The 12939-nt window shown below is 41.0% G+C and overlaps 1 protein-coding gene across 1 annotated transcript in view; it reads right to left on the bottom strand.

The window, feature by feature from the left end:
* Positions 1-12939, bottom strand: part of LOC145398709 (uncharacterized) — a 365900-nt gene that overhangs the window by 345809 nt on the left and 7152 nt on the right. Inside the window, exon 4 of the mRNA XM_080271511.1 lies at positions 7612-7792. Coding sequence (XP_080127637.1) covers positions 7612-7792 — 181 coding nt within the window. The remainder of the gene's footprint in view (positions 1-7611; positions 7793-12939) is intronic.

Genomic DNA, 12939 nt, shown 5'->3' with positions numbered 1-12939 from the left:
GGGTAGACCGAGGATGAGGTGGAGGGATGGAGTTGAGATGTATGTGAGGGAGGGGGGGTGATTTGGGGGGAGGGTAGTCAAATGGTGGGTGACAGAGCGACTTGTAGGCGTTTTGTCTGCGGCCACCCTTTGCGGGATTAGGGCGTCGGGCTATAGATAGATAGATAGATAGATAGATGGACTAGCATTAAAAGAGACAAGGTTGTTTTGTCCCCATTCATTGATCGTAGATAGATCTTGATTTATGGTCCTGTATCTGTGCTCCAGCACTTCTAATTGGGACTGATCTCTGTTCCTGTCCCACACTGATATCTGGCCAAGAATCTCCATTGTCGCACCCCTGAGGCATGTAGGAAGCTGCACTGCCCTCTGCCTATCATCTCAACCATTCGGATCAGCAAGTAACTCAAACTGCAAATAGTAGGCATCCCAAGATACTTCACCATCACATTCCTGAGGATTCTTTTTAATTGGACCCTCATTATAGCCGTACATTTCACTGGTTTGGGACCTAAAAACTGGGGCCCCATAATTAAGTCCAGGAATCAAAACTCCTACATTCTGATTATTCATCTCTGTAATGCTATTTTTAGGTGCTTCGTATTCGTCAAGATTCACCATACACTGTCCATTTTTTTTTATTTGCTTCCTGTACACTATGCTGAGGCTCAGCAGTGCAAGATTTCTTTAGGGCTTCGTTTCTCTCACAAATTAACTTCAACTGGTCATCTAAAAGATGTCAGGACTCCGTTGTTGCATACCTCACGCTTTTGCTGCTGAAACTCTGTGTATATTTCTTCCTTCAACTGTTGCTGTTTTTCCTTTACTTTCCCTATGAAAGTGTCATACTGTCCCTGCATCCTCAGTTGTAACTCCTCCTGTTGCTCCTGTAATGGCTCATGAAGCCTTTCATATCGTTTCTGTTCTTCACTTTTGTCTGTATTTTTTCTGAGTTCTTTCTTGAGTTCTTTCTGTTCCTCGTTTTGTGCCTGTAGCTGTTCACCTTGTGCTTGTAGTTGTTCACAGAGTTCTTTCTTTCCTTCAGTTTGTGTTTGTAGTAACTTTATGACTGCAGCCAGAGATGCCTCCTCCTGCCTAGCATGGCTTGTTGTCTACACACCTTCTGGCTCCATGTCAAAGATTTGACTCTCTGCAGCACTTTTCTATCCCAGCTCCTGACACCTCTTGTTACATCCTCGTTCCACACTGCCACAGGCTTTAACAGCGGTACTTCAGTATAGGAAGGACATCGCCCAGTGAATCGTTCTTTGTAGGGTTAGCCTCTCAATGTACACAAGATAAACTCAGGTGTAAAAATAACACAGTCTTGTGACATTCATTGTCTTTATTATCTCCTGCCTTAACAAGGTGGAGCAATAATGTTTTTGTCTGCCTCAGTGTGTGTGTGTGTGTGTGTGTGTGTGTGTGTGTGTGTTCTTACCTAATTGTATCTTTACAGGAATGAGTCAAGCTGGTACTGTCCCGTGTTTTAAACCATATTTATCGTACATATTCTTAAATTTGTGAATTGTTTTGGCACACACTGTTTCATTCGGTAGTGCATTCCACTGATCAATTGCTCTATTTGGGAAACTAAATTTCCTTACGTCTTTATCACCTCTCTTTTTATGCAGTTTTTTGCAGTGTCCACTTGCTGATGCATCCCCATAGGTTAAGTAATAATTTATGTCTATTTTCTTCTTCCCTGATATGCATTTACACAGCATAATTATGTCACCTCTTTTCCTACTTTCCTGTAGTGTTGGTAGATTCAGTTTTTTTTAGCCTTTCTTCATAGCTTAGATCCCTTAAGCTTGGTACCCATCTTGTAGTGGCCCTTTGAACTGTTTCAATCTTGTCTATGTCTTTTTTGAGATGAGCACTCCAGACACTGATGCATACTCCAGGGTTGGTCTGAAGAATGATGTTATTATCTTTCTTAGCATGTCTTCATTTATGTATGTGAACGCTGTTCTCATATTTGCAAGCAGTGTATACATGTTCCGTACTTCTCACTGATGTGGTCAGCAGGAGATAGTCTGTTATTGATAATCACACCTAGGTCTTTCTCTCTTTCTGATGTGAGTAGGGTTTTATTTCCAAACGTATAATCCCAATCAGGTCTTTTTCCACTTTTTTCAAACTTGATTACATGACACTTGTCCACATTGAATTCCATTTGCCATGTATTGCTCCATTCGTGTAGTTTATTTAATTCTTCTTGTAGCTCTCTCCAAGAGTCTGTGTTAGTAATTCTCCTTTGTATTTTTGCATCATCTGTAAACATATTTAGATAGCTTTCATTTCCAGTGTTACTGTCTATATCATTTATATACACTAAAAATATGATTGGTGCCAGCATTAAGCCCTGTGGAACTCCGCTAGTCACTTCTTTCCATGATGAGTAATTTCCCCTTAGTACTGTTCTCATTTCTATTTTTATGAGAAAATCTTGCATCCAACAATACAGTGTGCCTCGAATTCCTCCTTGATGGTACAGTTTCCATAAAAGTCTTTGGTGTGGTACTGTGTCAAATGCTTTCTTGAAATCTAAATAGATACTGCCCACCCATCCTTCTCTTTCCTGTAATGTGTCTGTTACTCTGTCGTAGTAGCTCAACAGATTAGTAACGCATGATTTTCTTTTTCTGAAACAAAACTTTTTTTCTGTTATCATATTGTGTTCTTCTAGATGATTTACCCAAGCTTGTCTTATAAGCTTTTCTAATACCTTGCTTACAACACTGGTTAGTGATACTGGTCGGTAGTTGAGTGGATTTTGTCTATTCCCTTTCTTGAATAAGGGAACAATGTTTGCTTTCTTCCAAATATCAGGTAGTTTACCTTGTCTCAAGGATTTCTTGAAAATTATAGATAATGGTTCACTTAACTCCTTTGCACATTCATGTAGCACCCAACATGAAATTTCATCAGGACGATTTGCTTTTCCTCTGTTTAATTTACATAACTCCTGTATTACTTTTTCTGATATTTGTATATCTGTTAGTATGTGTGGACATGCATGTTCCACACAGTCCCTCTCAAAATATTTTTCTTCTTTAAAAACTGATTGGAAATTATTATTTAGTGCCTCACAAATATCCTTCTCTTGTGTATAGGTGATTCCCTTGTCCATAATGGACTGTATTTTATCTTTTATTTTGGTTTTGCTTTTGATGTAGCTGTAAAATAGCTTCGGCTGATCACCGCTTTTATTCATGATATCCTCCTCAAACTGTTTTGGGGCTTCCCTCCTTATTCTTTTATAATCGTTTCTTGCCTGTTTATAGTTGTTATATGCCCTTTCAATATTGTGTCTTCTGTATCTATTCCATAACAAATCTCTTTTATCTTTTGATTTTTTATATTCTGTATTGAACCATTTCTTCATTTTCTTTTCTGCTTCTTTGTGCTGTGGGAAGTGCTTCTGGACTCCTGCTTCATAAAGTTCACAGAATTTTTTATATATAGCATTTAAATCTTGTCCTCTAAGTTCCTTTTCCCAATCAATTTCTAAGAAGTATTTCTTTAGGTCATGATAGTTTCCCTTTTTATAGTTTAGGCTCCTTTTGTAACTTTCATTGCTGTTAACTATATCATATGCAATCCTGAAGTTGCAATTTAGTATTGCATCTTCTCTGTTGCCGAATGGAGAGTGATATATTATATTGTCAATATCGTTTTCTTGCCTAGTAAATATAAGATCTAGCATTGAGGGTACATCGAGTCCTCTTTTTCTGGTGCTTTCCCTTACATGTTGTGTTAGGAAAAACTCCTGCACGAGATCCAGGAGCTTTTGGTCCCAGCAGCTTTCTTGGCTTATTATATCTAGAGTATTCCAATTTATATTTGTAGTAAAATCTCCAGTTAGTATTATTCTTTCCGATTTCTCTTCCATTCTGTGTAGTAATGCTCTTAAACTCTGAATTGTACTCTCCGCCAGGTCCTCATATTCACCTCTTTCCCATGTGTTTGATCTAGGGGGCATGTACAAATTGGCTACAATTACTTTCCCTTCAGATGTATTGATCTCTACCGCAATCAGTTCTACTTGTGAGGGTATATCTACTTCTATTGCTTTGACTTTTAGATGTTTCTTAGTTAATATTATAATTCCTCCCCCTTTTTTTAAGTTCCTATCTCTTCTGCATATATTGTATTTCTCTAAGTTTAGGATGTCATTTGATATCCTTGGTGTTAATTTTGTTTCAGTTAGGCATATTATATGTGGTTCATTTTCTCTGATATAATCATTCATCTCTAATAATTTAGATACCATTCCATCCACATTAGAGTACATCAACTTAATCATCTTGTTTATATATGTATCATTATTTGATTCTACTACCTTCCTCCTTTTTATTCCCTCCTGTTTGTGTACCACTTTCGTACCTGCAATCCAATTACCTTTAAAAAAAAATGTATTCTTCTCCTCGTCTGATCTTCCCTCATTTTTTTGTTTTTGCTTCCTCCCTCTTCTCTTTCAGTAATTCCAATTCCTCTTGTGTTTGGCATCTTTTTATCCATACATTTTTGAACTCCTCTTCTTCCTTAAGATTCTTTGCATTTTTTATTATCTCCTCCACAGTGTTTACACTCTGGAAGGTTACCTTTAGGGGTCTTGACTTCCTTCTTTCATATTTTCCTAACCTTTTGTGTTCCTCTATGTCTTTACTATAAATTTCCTCTGATACTTCTTTCAATATGCTCATTACATTTGCCATCTCTTTTTGTCTCTTGAGATCTTGTTTCTTACTTCTTCCTCTTCTATACCAGTGATTACTATAGATTTGTTGATGTCTGCTGACTCTGACTAATTTAGGATTATTTTGGATTATTCTTTTCACTTCCTTTTTAATGCTTTTTTTTTTTTGCACCCTTGTTTCTAAGTCTTTCTTTACTTCCACCATTTCAGCATATGTGGTTTCTACATCATTTTTATAGCTTTGCACAGCTTCATTCACCTGTGTTATCTTCTCAGTATCACTGCTCTGATCTATCAGACTGCTTACTTGCCTAATTGTCTCTGTATCATTTTTGAACTCTTCCATAATACTCTCGTGGTTTACTACTGTGCTTGCCATTTCACTCATTTCTCTCCTAAGTGAACCCAATTCAACTGTCAGCTCATCTATGGTTGTGTCTTTCTTGTTGACTTCCTTTCCTAATTTTTTTATTTTTTCCTTTTGCAATTGCATCTGTTTCTTAATTTCATCAATCGCATTTTGAAAAGCCATCTCTAGTCTGTCTACTCTTTCCACCAGTTTATTGTGAGTCTCCATTTCAACCAGTTCTTGGTAGAAATCATCATTCTGCTTTCTACCTTCATCCTTTTCTTTTCCAAATTAGCTTTACTAAAGTATGTGGTCATTTTGCAGTACTAAAAGCACATATAGTACTTACATTCCCGGGTGAGTTGTAGACTAAACAAACGATCAGCTGATTTAGCGCATTGCTGCACTACTTTGTTTACTGTTTGAACAAGTCTTACTTAAAACTTCTTTTTTATATTAGAGCATCATTTAGTCTAACCTGGTACAGAGCTTGACTCATATATAGATACTAATTTAGGTAATGCCACTGGCCTAGTTGGCCAGGTATGGAATGGTCTCGACGTGCGTTTGTTCCCCTCGGTGCCTTGTGTGTGTGTGTGTGTGTGTGTTATAGCTTGAGCTATCAACATGAAACTTTCAGGGTATCAAGATATAGCCAAAATCTTGGCCAGGTACGAAAATGGGCACTCGTAGTCAAGGTCAGGGTCACCAAAATGGCTGCCAAAGGTAAACTAGTTTTTGTTGCCCGCCATTAGCACCATTATGTCTAATGAATGGCTTGAGCTATCAACATGAAGCCTTCAGGGTATCAAGATACGGCCAAAGTCTTGGACAGTTTCGAAAATGGGCACTCGGGGTCAATGTCAAGATTACTAAAATGGCTGCCAAATGTTAGCTATTTTTTTATTGCCTGCCTGTAGCACCATTATATTTCATGAACAGCTTGAGCTATCAACATGAAACCCGAAGGGTATCAAGATATGGCCAAGACCTTGGACGAGTTCGAAAATGGGTACTTGAGGTCAATGTCAAGGTCACCAAAATTGCCGTCAAAGGTCAACTACTTTTTTGTCGCCCATCTTTAGCATTATTATATCTCATGAACGGCTTGAGTTATAAGCATGAAACCTTCCCAGGATATCAAGATATGCTCAAACTCTTGGGCTTAGGAAAGAGCATATTCTGGAGGGCGATTAGCATTCGGCTCCTGAATGCTTTTCATTCAGTTTCTAAGGAATTACAATTTGTTTCACAACTCCAGAGCTACACTAACTTCACAAGACCACAAACATAACTGACTGACTTTATTCTCTCCCTCATCCAACCTTCTTCGCTACTCGACTGTTCTAGGTGCTCCAAGCGACAACAGTTCCAAGTTGGAGCGACAACAGTTTCAAGTCGGAGACATCCACAATATTTCAGAGCTTTCTTACATTACATAGCACTCTAAACACTTCATCATACTAACTGAAATTAAATTACATAAAAAAACAGTCATCCAGATACAATAAAAGAGAAGAAAATTAATGCATAACCCAATAAAACAGCTCTCCTTCCAACAGCAGGCTACCTGGTAACCCTGCCTGGCAACTCAAAGCGCACGAACCATCGGGAGCTTTCCAGTGTCACCTACCAAGCAGTCCTGATTCTTAAAAACATGTTCAGAGTGGTTTTTCATGATGGAAGTTTTTAACAGAGATTGCATATACAGGAAATCTGTAAACGAACGAACGAACCCATTTTAGCCCTTCACTACAACAAGATTACGGAAAATTATTGTTTTGGTGTTAGCAAAGACAGAGAGAGAGAGAGAGAGAGAGAGAGAGAGAGAGAGAGAGAGAGAGAGAGAGAGTTAAGAACTAAAATGCTTTCAAATGTTCACAGTAGTAGTTTATTTGGTTCAAGCACGGTCATACAGATCGAACTTTGACCTTGCCCTGCGACCTTGACTTCTGACTGATTGTTCTGAAAAGTGAATCCTTTCGTTCTTACCTGACCCTTAATATTTCGATTATGTTTATTTTAAATCAGATCAGACATGTTTTAGCTGGTCTTTACTTGTAACCTTGGCACTCGCCCTTTCCCTGCGACTGAGACGTTTGACAGATTATTGTTCTATTGATTTTTTCTCCTTATCTGCAAGCATTCCGCAAACATTCGATAAAAGGCAGATTAGGTTGACCTTGCTCTGTGACCTTGGCCTTTGACTGATTGTTATAAAAAATAAACCATTTCATTCTTGACATACCCCAACCCCTCCTCCAAGTTCGGTCTGGAATGAATAAAATTGGCTAAAGTGATTTTGCCAACGTTTAACATAGCCCTGTGACCTTGACATTTGATCTAATGTACTAAAAAAATATAATAAAATATAAGTATCCTCGAGGGCTGTCCCTAAACGCTTCCACAAAGTTTGGTTTAAACTGTATAAAAACTGTTTGATATGTATTGTTTCCACACACACACACACACACACACACACGCATGCGCACGCGCGCGCGGATAAAGTCATGACACCCTCTCTCATTCTGTGAACATGGGTGCAATGAGTCCAGACCTGTCAGAGAGAAATCTGCAGCCATGAAATTCCAGAAATTGATATCGACGTCAAAGACGACATGAGTACCAGGCCTCGCCAACCTGTTCATGTCTGCCACTAAGTTGCTATACGTGGAGACGGTCACTCGTTCTGTGTCAAATAGGTCAGCAAGCTCACGGTACACCCCAGATTCCACAGTCTGAAGAGAAATAAACCTCAGAGCAGAACAGAAATTAGATTGTGTAGTAATGAAACCATTATCATTGTTGTCTGTAACTCCAGTATGTCGTATAAGATGTTGCACTTTATTGCACGTGAACTTTTTGTGTAATTAATGATTATCTGACGCACTGTTTTGCTAAGCAGAGCACTGTTCACACTGACTGAGCTAAAGTAACTCAACAGATCTAGTCAGTTAACCACTTTTGAGTTTGGGGACTAAAAGGTAGTTGAAAATGCCGACACTAATAAATTTGGTACTTTTAGCACAAATCACGTTTGGAATATAAAATAATCATGTGAAAATAACATTCACAGTGCCCAAGTACTCTCCTGTCTCAGCTCCACTGTCCACACTAATTTCACTTGATCTTATCTATATCTCTACATCCCACCGTCATTTTATCATCGCCACTTTGAAAACGTCAGAGGTACAATGCAGGTCACTCAGTCGGCAAACACATTTGTTAGTAAGGTTATTGCGTTGTGCGTATTTCCCTCCAAGTGTCTGTCTCTGAAATATCTATCTATCTATCTATCTATCTATAGCCTGACGCCCTAATCCCGCAAAGGGTGGCCACAGACAAAACGCCTCCAAGTCGCTCTGTCACCCACCATTTAACTACCCTCCCCCCAACTCACCCCCCCTCCCTCATATACCTCTTAACTCCATCCCTCCACCTCATCATCGGTCTCCCTCTCCCTCTCCCTCCCTTCACCTCACCTACATACACCCTCTTAGTCAGTCTTTCATTCTCCATTCTCTTCACATGTCCAAACCACCTCAGTGTATTTCTCCTAATCTTCTCAACCACATCCACATCCACCCCACAGCGTTCCTTCACTTCTTCATTCGTCAACCTGTCCCTCCATGTCACTCCACATGCTCCTCTCAAGTAACTCATTTCCACTGCTCTCACTCTTGACTTGTTCCCCTTTTGCAAGGTCCATGCCTCGCTTCCATACGTCAGGGTAGGGATCACAATACTATCATGCAGTGACTTCTTAACTTCCAAACTCACCTCCCTATTTCTCATCACTGCTTTCAGTGTAAAAGGCGACTAAAAGGGGCGGGGTGAGGGGACTAGGGACCCCCTCCTCTGTTTTTTAGTTCCTAAAAAGAGACAGGCCAGAGAAAGGGATGGGGGATGGAGTTATCCCCGTACCCTGAAGATTGGGTCTATGAATGTGCTTGGATGTAGTACAATTGAGGCTAAAAGGGAGGAGATTGGGAGAATGTTTGTGAGAAGAAAGTTGGATGTGTTGGCTTTGAGTGAAACCAAGATGAAAGGGAAGGGGGAATCTATGTTTGGAAGTGTGAATGGAAGATTGTCAGGTGTTGATAGAGGAAGGGCAAGAGAAGGTGTGGCCTTGTTAGTGAGTCCGGAAGTACAGCAGTGTGTGTTTGAATGGAAGAAGGTGTCATCGAGACTGATGTGGATGAAAGCGAAATTTGAACGTGAGTTGTGGGTGTTTGTGAGTGCATATGGGCCTGGTAGTGAAAGGGATGAACAAGAGAGGGAGTCTTTCTGGAATGATGTTGATGAGTGTCTGCAGAGTTTTGGAGCGAATGTGAATGTGGTAATGATGGGAGATCTGAATGCTAGAGTGGGAAATGTAGCAGTTGAAGGCGTAGTTGGTATGCATGGTGTGCCTGGAAGAAATGAAAATGGGGAACGAATGATAGCGATGTGTTTTGAGCGAGAGATGGTGATTGGGAATACGCTGTTTGAGAAGAAAGATATTTATAAGTATACATGGGTGAGACAGGAGGGTGGAAGGGTTGTTGATAGAGCCTTGATGGACTATGTGGTTGTGTCTAGGAATGTAATAGGAAGATTGTTGGATGTGAGAGTTCTGAGAGGGGAGGGTGGAGGTATGTCTGACCACTACCTGGTGGAGGGAAAGTTAAGAGTAGGTAAGAGATGGGTGAGAGCTAGGAGGGTTAGGTGTGGCAGGGAGGTTTTGAAAGTGAGTGAGTTGGATAAAAGAGAGAAAAAGATAGAGTATCAGGAGAAATTGAAAGATGAGTGGAACACAGTGAAAGATCGGGAAAATGGCAGTGTGGAGGAGGAATGGCAGTTGTTTAAGAGTGCTGTGGTGGGGCATGCAGAAGAGGTGTGTGGTGTGAGATGTGGGGGTGGTGGTGTAAGAAAAGGAAGTGAATGGTGGTGCCAGGAAGTAATTATGGCTGTGGCTGAGAAGAGACGTGCATATGAAGTGTGGCTGCAGAGGAAGGATGAGATGTCGTATGAAAGGTATAAGGAAAAGAGGAATAGAGCGAGAAGGGCTGTGCGTGATGCTAAAGTGGAAGCAGATGAGAGGTGGGTAGGCGGCTGACAGAGAATTTTCAACAGAATAAGAAAATGTTTTGGAAGGAGGTGAAAAGGGTGCGAAAGGGAGAGTCTAGGAAGGAAGAACGAGTAAAAGCAGAGGATGGAAGGATGTTAATTGAGATGGATGCAGTAAGGAAGAGATGGGCAGAGTATTTTGAAAGATTGTTAAATGTAGAGGAGGAAAGGGTGGCTGAGATTGTGGCGGATAGAAGGGTGCAAGGAATAAATGTGTTGGGAGAGTTGAATGATTCTTTGATCACGAAGGAGGAAGTGGAGAATGCAGTAAAGGAGATGAAAACAGGGAAAGCTGCAGGTATGGATGGGTATGCTGTGGAATGCCTGAAGGGTGGTGGAGTGACTATTGTTGACTGGTTAGTAAGATTGTTGAATGTGTGCTTTGAGAAAGGTATGGTGCCAATTGACTGGGCAAGTGCTTGTGTGGTACCGTTGTATAAAGGCAAGGGTGATAAGTATGAATGTACTAGCTTTAGGGGTATACGTCTGTTGAGTGTTGTAGGTAAAGTGTATGGTAGAGTGTTAATTATGAGAGTTAGGGAGGGTACAGAGAGAGTGATTAGTGATGAGCAGTGTGGCTTTAGGAGAGGGAGGGGATGCGTTGATCAGGTGTTTGCTGTGAGACAAGTGTGTGAAAAGCATTTAGCGAAAGGCAAGGATGTGTTTTGGGCATTTATGGATTTAGAGAAAGCGTATGATAGAATTGATAGGGAGGCTTTGTGGACTGTTTTAAGATTGTATGGACTTGATGGTAGGTTACTAAAAGGGGTGAAAAGTTTTTATGTAAATAGTAGAGCATGTGTAAGAGTGGGAAATGCTGTGAGTGATTGGTTTCCCGTGAGAGTGGGGCTGCGACAGGGATGTGTGATGTCGCCTTGGTTGTTTAATATTTACATGGATGGTGTTGTAAGGGAAGTGAATGCAAGAGTTTTAGGTGGTCTGAGTCTGGTAAATGTTGATGGAGGAGAGTGGAGTCTGAAGCAGCTGCTGTTTGCAGATGATACTGCACTGGTGACTGATTCAGAGGAGAGATTGAGACAGTTGGTAGAGGAGTTTGGAAGGGTGTGTGAAAGGAGGAAATTGAAAGTAAATGAGAATAAGAGTAAAGTGATGAAGTGTACGAGGTTGGTAGATGGTAGGGGGATGAATATAGTTTTGAATGGTGAGTTGCTTGAGGAGGTAGATTGTTTTAAATATCTAGGGTCACATGTTACTGTGGATGGAAGAATAGATGCAGAAGTGAAGTTTAGAATAAATGAAGTAGGAAAGGTGCTGGGAGGAATGAAAAAAGTGTTTAAATGTCGTTCGCTTAGAATGGATGTAAAGAGAAGGCTGTATGAGGGTGTTGTGGTACCGACTGCATTATATGGGGCTGAAACATGGAATATGGGTGTAGCAGAGAGCAAAAGTTTGAATGTAATGGAGATGAGATGTCTGAGGAGTATGTGTGGAGTGACGCGTATGGATTGAGTGCGAAATGATGAAGTGCGAAGGAGAACTGGAGTTGTTCGGGAGATGGCTGGTAGAGCTGAGCAGAGGGTGTTGCAATGGTTTGGGCATATGGAGAGAATGGATAATGAGCGATTGGTGAAAAAGATAACTAGATCTGATGTGAGAGGTGTAAGGCTGAGAGGAAGACCACGAATAGGATGGATGGACAGTGTGAAGAGAGCGCTGGATGCGAGAGGGATGTCTGTTGAGCAAGGAAGAGTGGCTGTGCATGACAGAAATAAATGGAGAGAAATTGTGAATGAATAAGTGATGACGCAGCCCTGAGGGGATATTCTCCCGCATTTGGTCTGATCAGCTAGTCAGGTCAGGTGCGGGTAAGGGGATGGGTCTGTTATGATGTGGCAGGGGTAAACCAGTTCTGCTGTCGGGCCCTGCTGCGGATGTTACTGATTGCATTGTGCAGTTGACCCTTGTGCGGTGTGATGCGGTGAGGATCTGTCCGTTCTCCCCTTTGGGGCTAAGATGCGAATGAATGTGTTTGAATGGATGAGTAAATGGAGAGTGAGTCGTCCTGTCTCGGCTACCTCCCTTTCCTTGGGGGAAGCAGCCTAGTTATATAGATAGATAGATAGCTTTCAGTGTACCAACAACCTTCCTTCCCTGCTGTACCCTTTCACGCACTTCATCCCCCAAAGTTCCATCCTTACTCATCACACTACCCAAGTACTTGAATGCACTCACATTCTCCATATCCTAACCATCCAACCTCACTGAACACTCTGTGACTTCATTCCTCTCAAACACCATATCTTTACTTTTGTTTACATTAACTTTCAGCTTCCTCCTCCTACACACTGTCCCAAATTCATTCACCAAACCTTGCAACTCCCATTCATCTTCACTCAACAGTACTGTATCATCAGCAAACAGCAACACCGGAAGCTTCCAAATCTCACCCTCATTCATTAGAGCCACCCCCACATCCACTGCCCTACCCTGCACCTCCTTTACAACCCCATCCATGTATATATTAAACAGCCATGGAGACATCACACAACCCTGTTTCAGTCCCACATTGAGGTCAAAGAACTCACTCAGCTCACCATCCACTCGCACTGTAACCCTAGCTCCCTCATACATACTCTTCACAGCACTCAACAATTTCCCCTCCACTCCATATATTCTTAATACCTTCCACATACCTTGCCTATTTATTCTGTCATAAGCTTTCTCGAAGTCCATGAAGGCAGCATACACTTTCCTTCCCTTCTCTAGATACTTCTCCACTAAACATCTTAGAACAAATATCTGATCTACACACCCT

The sequence above is a fragment of the Coenobita brevimanus genome, chromosome 46 (assembly GCF_032717465.1).
Source record: "Coenobita brevimanus isolate Jiangsu-jjx chromosome 46, ASM3271746v2, whole genome shotgun sequence".
Taxonomy (NCBI): Eukaryota; Metazoa; Arthropoda; class Malacostraca; order Decapoda; family Coenobitidae; genus Coenobita; species Coenobita brevimanus.
This window is presented reverse-complemented; position numbering and strand designations above follow the sequence as displayed.